General features: G+C 44.9%; 1 protein-coding gene across 2 annotated transcripts; it reads left to right on the plus strand.

The window, feature by feature from the left end:
* On the plus strand, positions 1–4210 carry LOC310814528 (protein L-Myc-1b-like). Of its 2 annotated transcripts, XM_083684008.1 has the most exons (3): positions 1–779; positions 1253–1898; positions 2655–4210. In XM_083684008.1, exons 2-3 carry the CDS (start codon positions 1313–1315, stop codon positions 3215–3217), a joined length of 1149 nt encoding a protein of 382 aa, XP_083540134.1. In that variant the 5' UTR covers positions 1–779; positions 1253–1312; the 3' UTR covers positions 3218–4210. The 2 variants fall into 2 exon arrangements, with proteins under 2 accessions (XP_083540134.1, XP_083540135.1); XM_083684009.1 differs by having other exon boundaries at positions 1–1898.
* Positions 4211–8996: the final 4786 nt, after the last annotated feature.

Raw genomic sequence — 8996 nt, forward strand, 5'->3', positions numbered from 1 at the left:
AATAATAACAACAGTGTCAAGTAATACAGTGTCAAGTGATCAAGATTATATGGGCTCAAACATTCAAATAGAATGATGTCCAAAATAAACAACAAATAACAAACTAAAGATAAATGGTTGTTTATCTTATTGTGAGAAAGGTGACGTGAAAATTAGTAGAAAGTGTAGACTTGGTGTTGGTTCTCTCATACTCTTCTAACTCAAAAGGTTGCAGTAGAACTGTATCAAAAGCAAGTCATCTTTACTTGCAGTAAAGATCATGACCTTCCTTTTACTGTGTTGACACCTATGCCTACATTTCACTCCAAACAGAAATGTCTTCGTTGGGAGATTTCTCCCACCAAGACAAATCAATTGGAATGGCGTGTAGTGGACCTTTAAATAATGGGCGTGGTCGACCTACCACCACCCGCCTTCTATGTTAATGAGCCCGGTCTTACCCGGATGTAGCGCTGCAGATATTTCAGAGACTCCGCCCTCCTTTATCATCTTATAACTGCATCTCCCACTGGCGCGAAAACACCACTGTGTGGCTTCTATTAACACACTGCGGGGCGGAATCAATTTCTCCTGTTTCAGTTCCACTATCCGTGTGTACGAATAACAAGTGAGCTGACTGACCTGCAACGTTTATTTGATTCATCTGTTTGGAAGTAACGTCTACCTCTGTCCACTGGAACTGCTTTATCCGTGTCTCTCTTGGGTGAAGAGTTTTTACGGTTGCCAGCTGTACGGAATATTCCATGCCGTGGATTGCAGTGTTATCCTGGGATAAACCGGTGAGTGTTTTATCCTTAGATGAACCGCGAAACTATAATCTAATAAAAAATATCAAGTGTTAGGAAGAAGAAACTTGCATGATTCTCTGGTACGCCTTCAGCAAGCAGTTAATTTGCCACACTTATTTTTCCAGGGTAATTCAATTTATAATTATTTGTTTACCATATTAAAAGTTTCCGGTTATAGTTGGCCAAAACTGTGGATATAGCCTAACTAGATTACGTAACCTCGTCTGGACAGTTTCTCTATCACTGCACAACACCCGCAAGACGGGATCAATTATTCATTTGGTCCCATGTGTAGAAAGTAGGCTATTATACTGATGTTGGTGTTTCTTAATAGCCACTGATGGATGTTTTTTAACGGTTCAGAACTTTTTTTCTCTCTGATAAGTGGTGTAGAACATGCTCGTTTCACAATCTCTCATGCACGAATGAGGTTTGATAATGTTGCACCAATTTTGCTCCATCAGGTTGGCTGAGGATTTTTTTTATTTTTTTTTCGAATATCCGAGTCAAATTGTGATTTATAAATGCTTGGAATAAACTCAAGAGCGACTCGTTGTGAAAACTGGGAGATGGATTACGACCGCTACCAGCACTATTTCTACGATGACCTCGACAAGGAAGAGGATTGCTACAAATCAACCGCACCAAGCGAGGACATATGGAAAAAGTTCGAACTATTGCCCACCCCTCCCATGTCTCCCACCCGGACACTTAGCGGGGGTGCTATGCACTTTTCCCCGGGAGACAAGCTGAGCTGGCTGTCCAAGGTACTGGGTCAGGACGAGGAGTTCGAGGGACAGTACAGACCCAACACCGAAGAGCTTTTCGGGAACCATAGTTCAATTATTATCCAGGACTGCATGTGGAGTAGTTTCTCAGCCAGTAAGCAATTGGAAAAAGTCAACGAGCGTTTGTCATCTACAGCTCAGCTCCGACTCCCCTCAACCCCCCCGAGCTCTGTGAGCAAAGCGCAATGCACCTCACCAGACGCGCCCCTGGCCACCACCTTGGCGACAGAATACGTTGACCCCGCTGCTGTCCTCACCTTCCCGGCCAGCAGCTGCAGGAAGCCGGCGTCTTCGGGGTCTGAATCCCGCTCCGATTCCTCTGGTAAGGAACTAACCATGTAGTAAATGACCTTACCCCTGCCCTGCTTGATAGAAGATTGTTGATTCTGTTCCCCACAATCGGTGCGTCAGTTAGAGCCTGCAGTCCCCAGTAGGATGTTGACTTTCGCTGAGTCAAAGTAGTATTCAGTGTTGCACAAGTCTTGTTATCTTTTTGTGTTGTAAAGAATGTTATTTCCTTCTCGGCATATTAATGATGTGAATCACATGGGCCTAGGTCTACCCTCCCCGAATACTCTTGTTTAAAGGCGCATTGGTTAAAAACCGCGCCCCCACCGTTTTTCTGGAGTTTCTTCTGTCTTGCGAATAGCTTTGCATTGCGATGGGGGCTGTTGATGATTTATTGGCCTGTTATGCATGGCGTCAGACCGTGAGAGAAAGTCTTTCAGGCTGCTCTAATCTGCTGGCACCCTCCCCCTTGATGAACACGTTCAGCATTAACTAACAAAAGCCTGAGTGAAATTCCAGCAAACGTTGTCATGGATGACCATAGGCCCTGCTAACGCCTGCTTTGACACATATAGAATTGTCTGTGTGATATTTCCAACTTTACCTCAACTTTCACTACAAACCATTTACAGGACATTGCTTAGATTCATTTCCTCAGTGGAACATTCACCAAATAAACAGCTTAGTGGAAGTCATTTAGGCTCAAAGACTCCTTGGACTTTGAGTGAGGGACCTCTGTGGTGAATGTGTAATGATAAGTCTATGGTTGTTGTTTCTTTTGCTGTCACAGACGATGAGGAGATTGATGTGGTGACTGTAGAGAACAAGCAGAGCCAGCTGAGGGGTGGACGTAAGCCAGTGACCATCACCGTGCGTGCCGACCCCTGCCCCAACCGCTTCCACATGTCCGTTCACCGGCAACAGCACAACTACGCCGCTCCTTCCCCAGACAGCGACCCTGAGGAGGATGACGATGATGAGGACGACGATGAGGAAGAACCCCAGAGCAAACGGGCCTGTCTAGAGTCCGGTCACAAGATGGGCTCCCCCACCACCTCCTCTCAGGACAGCCCCCAGAGCTCTGACGCCGAGGACACGGACCGCCGGAAAAACCACAACTTCATGGAGAGGAAGAGGCGGAACGACCTGCGCTCGCGCTTCCTGGCCCTGCGGGACGAGATCCCGGGCCTGGTGGAGTCGACCAAGACCCCCAAGGTGGCCATCCTCACCCAGGCCACAGAGTACCTGCTCCAGCTGCACACCAGAGAGAAGCACCAGGCCCAGGAGAGGAGGCGCCTCAAAGCACGCCAACAGCAGCTCCTCCGAAGGCTAGCAGACCTGAAGCGCTCCTGAAGTTAGAACCAAAAACAAAACAGACAATTACAAATAAACTGCCTCATTCTGAAAGCCAAGGACTTCTAACAAAAGCAAACTGCCACTTTCATAAAGCTATGGACTTAAAAAAAAAAAAAAAACGAAATGCCTCATGTAAAAAGCTATGGACTTCTTTAACAAAATGCCTCATTCATTGTCTATTGACTTCCTTCAAATAAGGTGAATCTCAGCCAGCTTTTGAACCCATCCTGGGGGAGGCTGTCGTTGGTGTGCTTTTTTGTGTTGTTTTTCAGGTTTTCTCTCTTTGCACATTGGTGTCTGAGCAATGACACGGTGGTTATTGAATAGGCGAGACAGAAAAATGTGGTGGTTGTTCTTAGTGTGCATTGACAAGTGTTGCAGATTTAACAGGAACATTTGCACTGGTATGTCATCTGAAGAGAGGTCACGCTTTACAGTCCACAGATTTATAGTCATCCAAACGTCTCTAGTATCTTTTATAGCTTTCCAGTCCACTTCTGAAAGGTCTGTGCCATTCTTTACTGAATAATCAAGCATAGTTTTCCCTGTGAACACACTTTGTCATGTTGTCAGTGCACACTTGGATTGGAGACTAGTGAAACGCCTTGCTATGTACATAGGAAGTGAGTGACTCAGCGTTTGTTTTTCATGTCTGTGTTTTTTGTTTTTTTTTACCTTGGTGTACAAATTGTTCTGTAAATAATAGCCTTTTGCTCTCAGTTAAGAAGGAAAAAATCAGAACTAGTCAGTGAACTTTGCTCTTCTCAAAAAGTGGCCATATGGCATCAGGGAGCTTCTATTTTGTTTAAAAAAGATTTAAAAAGTGACAAAAAAATAAAAGTAGCACTGCTGTACTTAATATTCACACGTCACTTTGTGATGCTGTTTTCACAGTTTGTTCCTCTTGGTTGGAGTTTGATTTGTGTTCACATTGCCAGAAACATAAAATTTTGATACCCTATTTGCATAGAATTTTGGTCTCCTTTCTTTTATTGTCAGGTTGACGTTATGCAAGTGTATGGCAACAGTGGTCAGTGTCTGGTCATGCACCAGATGGCACACAGTGATAAATGCTACACATTTCATCGTTACTGAAATTCAGTTTTGCAATGTCTCAACTGTTGGCAGTCAAAAGCTTTCCTCCATTAATTTCCAGCAACTTTTTTTACAAAGTGTAAAGTCCTCCATGTGATTGAAATGTCCGAAGTTTCCCATAGCAAAATGCTGCAATGGTTGTAGGTATACGATACAAGTATAAAGAGCGCTGCCTTATGCTGGTCCAGGCCTGGTTATCTCATGTTTGGAGTTGAGGTACAGAGAAAATCTTTTCTTAAACATGTCTTGAACTGACTAATGCTAATAATTGTTGTTTGATTTAGGCCAGTTGAACTGTGTGGCTCATACATGCTAAAGTACTAGGTTAGAGGGAGTGTGTCCTTGATGCCCTTGAAATGTGTGACACCTCAGAGGATCCTCCCCTCTGCAGTGGCTGCTGCATGCTGGGCACCTGATGTACACTGAACTAGGTTACACACACACACTCAGAGGGTATCTTTAGAACAGTCCCTGGGGTTTGGAGAGAGGGGCTGTGTGAGCTGCTACTCTGAGCTGGGTTCTATAGGACTATCAGAGCAGTGACTGAGTTCTCTTGCTTTCTTTTAAGAGCCCCATGAACATGTTAGAGAGGAGTTGCAAAATGGACTGGAATGGAGAGAGTAGCGGAGGAAGGGGGAAAAAGAGGAACACTTTCTCTCTATCCTCTCATGGATTCTTATTGGTCCTCATTTCAACACTTGTGTCGTCTGCTCCTCTTCAGGGTACTTCTGCCTTGTTCTGACTGAAGGAGAGTGTTTGCGCCCCGATATCTGGGTGTATGGCTACTCAGCTTGTGTGTGTGTTGTGATGGGCCTGTTAGCACCTGGCCCTTTGTTCTTCAGATCCGGGCCCATGCAGTGACCAAGGTAGGAGTCGCGTGCCGTCCCGACCAGAGCCCCTTACACACAGCTGGCTCTGTCGTCGTATGCTTGTGAAGCGCTCACACTGTGAGGCAGCTTTTAACATGGCCTCCCGAGGCCAATTAGCACCTAGCCTCTGCTAACACAGCCAAGCTGGAGCAAGAGTCTGCACTAACCTCGGTTGACTCGTCCCCATGGAACTTGAAGATATAGATGTTTATAATCAAGCCGTTCCCCATCTGAGGTGGTAGTTCAAGGTCTAAAAGTCCACTTGGAGATGCTGTGTTGTTTTGCATTCTTGAAACAAAGTCATGGCTGGCCCATATCACACCAAATACTTTTTTAAACAACTTTGGCCTCCTACCCCGTGACTGAGATTTTTCTTCAGCGTGAGAAAGTACTCACCCAGGCGACCATTGGTAATGTCACTAACCTGTCTCAACAGGAGCTGGGTACTGGAGCAGGGCTGAGGCCTGAGGTACAGGACAGGTTTAATAGATTATCATTGCATGGACGACCAGCCTGATAAACCAGGACCCTCAAACGTCTCTCACCTCATGTGTTTTTGTTAGATGGTTGACGGTTGGTAATTACCATACATTAGGCATCATGCAGGAAGCGATATATGAACAAGTTTCCTCTTATTTTTGTTCGTATTCACGATTTGTTTTTGGTCCATTATTTTGTTAGTACCCACTGATTTCTGGGATTCACCAATGTTTTCTTATTTTTGCTCTTCTCTTAGGTAAGACAACATTTTACCAGAGCACTCTGACCAAGATAAGAAAAAAACGACTGTGAAAACGAGATCACAAATTGTTTGTCCAAACATAAGTTTTAAATTTGAGGAACATAAAAAAAACGTATGAATATTGTATAATCAATGTTTTAGAGTAATTATAATGATTGGATTATTACATTTGTGGGCTAAAGAAATAGTATTGGTCCATTGATCCCAGTTAAGACTATAAAAACCCTTGGATGATATTGCGTGGGTCCACACCTGCCCTTATATAGTGTTTATGGGGGCGTTACCTATGCTAATAACAAACAATCGGCCACGTGCCTCCAATGTATGATCAAGTGGGATTCATCATTCAGCATACCTGGGTAAAAGCAAATTTGGATGATTGGAAGATTTTCTCTTGACAGAAAATGAAGAGAAAATATAAGAGACATTTAAGAGAATGTTGCTGCATGAGGCCCATTCAGCGTAAACTGGGCCATTTTCTGATTTATTTCATTCCTATGGACTAGGGCTCTCTAATGGCCTTAGGGTTACACAATTAGGTTGAGCTCTCAGAGTACTGTATACTACAAAGAGATGGTAGTGTACATGAATGTATGTTGTGTCCTTCCCATGCAGTCCATCTGCAACATTTGCACCCTTCTCAAAGCCCAGGGTAGAGATGGTCCCCTGCCCTGTGAACAGCTTGCCACCATGTCAGGTTGCACAAGTCAGCCAGAGAGTCAGTCAACTGTGAGAAAGCCCCTGAGATTGTAATCAGTGGCTGGTTGTGTGGTAATATGTTTTTTATATATACCAGGAAGTAAAGCCATTTCAGATCAGATAGGAGCAACCTGCTCTGCATGTTTACTGTAAAGCATGTGAATTGTATGATTATTTGACATTTAGCCCAGAGCAAGTTAGGTCAATAATACTTGATTACATTTAAAAAAATAAAAAAAAACATGACAAAACAATGAACAGTGAAAATGCATGTGTTAACATTGGCTGTGAAGAGAAAAGGCACGGGTACCCCTAAAGATTGTGCCCCCATTTCCTGTGAAGCATTAGGATCTCTCCCCAGGGAGTGGTGATGTCAGAGGATGTCTTTGTCCTGTGAAGTTCTGTGTTGACAGTCTGTGTTGAGGCCCCCTGACGGTTAAAATTGAGCCTCGCCCAACTGGATATTCTGGTCTGGAGCTCACGCCCATAGAGCAACTGCACACATGTGTATGTGATCACTTCTACACACGTGTGTGAGGTGGGTGGCTGTCTGCATGTATTCTTCATGCTCATATGTGTTTCATTCTCACACATCTGTGTTTTATACTGATTCCTGTGACAAAAGTGCTCTTTTTTTGTTAGTAGCCGTGCAGCATATGTTTCTATTATCTTGTGTGTGTCTTGTGTGAAGGCAGTGATTTGTCTGTGTGAGCATATGCGTGACGTGGTAGAAGCCTATGCGTGTGTGAGATCTAGAGGTGGTCAGACCAGTCTGATCAGGGTGGGTCTGTGGAGAATTGATGATTCGGCTGACCGGCGGTGTAGAGAGATGTCCTCATCCTGATTTATCTATCCTCTCCCCCCACTGGCGACATCACCGCCTCCCTCTACAAGTCCTCATTACAGTGTGAGGAAAAAACCCACCCTTAGATTTGTATCTCTATCTCTGACTCATTTGACCTCTTTGACCATTGCATAAACTCTTGTGTCAATCATTACACTAAATTTATGTTCATTGGTTCATCTCTTTGATCCCCTCTGCGTCACTACAATACTAATCAGACCCCTCTCTCAATGCTCATTTAGATTAGCAACAGTGCTCAGCCTAGCAAAGCAGCTCAGATACAGTAAGAATTATGTGGGTGGAAAGCTGATTTATTTCGGTCTGGCTAATTGCTTGACTGAATAGCTATGCGTAATTGCTTAATTGGTTAATTGTGCTTAACCAGATGTGTGGCAGGGGGGCGGTGGGCTAAGGTCAAAGAGGAGGCAGTGAGATAGCAGAGGCCCGTGTGTGTTTGTGTTCATCTGCTCTTTGTGAATGGGTCAATAGTGTTAGCCCAGCTCAGGGAGAGTTACGCTGACTCCCTCAGAACTGACAGATTAGTGTGTGTGTGTGTGAGTGAGTGAGTGAGTGAGTGAGTGTGTGTGCGTGTGACTCAGTTGGGCTCCAGGTCAGCAGGAGTAGCAGACAATCATCTGTCTTACACTGAACTCCTTGTGTGTGTGCGTTTGCGTGTGCGTGTGCGTGCGAACGTGTGCATAATCATCCATAGCTGATCCTTTTCACACAATTAATCACCCACATTCCCTCCCTCACCTCTGAGCTGCAGTGTGTCTACCCCAGGCTAGTCGTCCAATCCTATTACAACACAGAGGAAGGTAAACAGGTCTGGGCACAGGTGAGGTTGTTCTAACGAGGAGCCCTGCCAGGTATCCGTCCTCCATAAAATGCAAACGATATCAAAGTGCAGTCTTAAAGCCAGAAATGCCAGTGAGAACTTCAGTCATCATTGAATTGAGCAACAACTCGCTGAACAACTGCATCCCTGTTCTTGACGGGGAACAGAGGGTTTCGTAACGGACCCCTCCCTTCCGTAGCTGTCGCCGCGAGGAATCTCATACCTCTTCTGCACTTCATGCACAGAGACATCGGAGCCGTGTGTGTGTGTGTGTGTTCCGCCATGTTGATGAACTGGTTTCTCTGCACTCCGTGTTCTGATGGGCCTAGTTATGCCGCCGTGTACGTTGTGTGTGTTGACATTGGGAGTCAAGAGAGAGGAAACGGACCATAAACACACCAGAGATGACGACTTATCAGTTCAGAGAGGTCGGCCGAGATGTGAGCGGTCGTATATGGGTTGGGCGGCTGTAAAACACACTGGCGGCTCTTTGGTTCTTTTCCCCCCTTGAAGACAGAGTGTGAGAGATGCCATGTGAGAAGTTTCCTGTCATTTGTTAATCTTCTTCGGGCATTGACATTTCGATGATAAGCAAAGACATGCTAATCTAAATGAGGGTCATGTGCTGCGGTGAAAGAGGCTCTCTGCAACAGTATTGGTGTTTTGAAGGCCTTCTGTGAGGCTTTCCA

This window comes from Argentina silus, assembly GCF_951799395.1.
Source record: "Argentina silus genome assembly, chromosome: 13".
Lineage (NCBI taxonomy): Eukaryota > Metazoa > Chordata > Actinopteri > Argentiniformes > Argentinidae > Argentina > Argentina silus.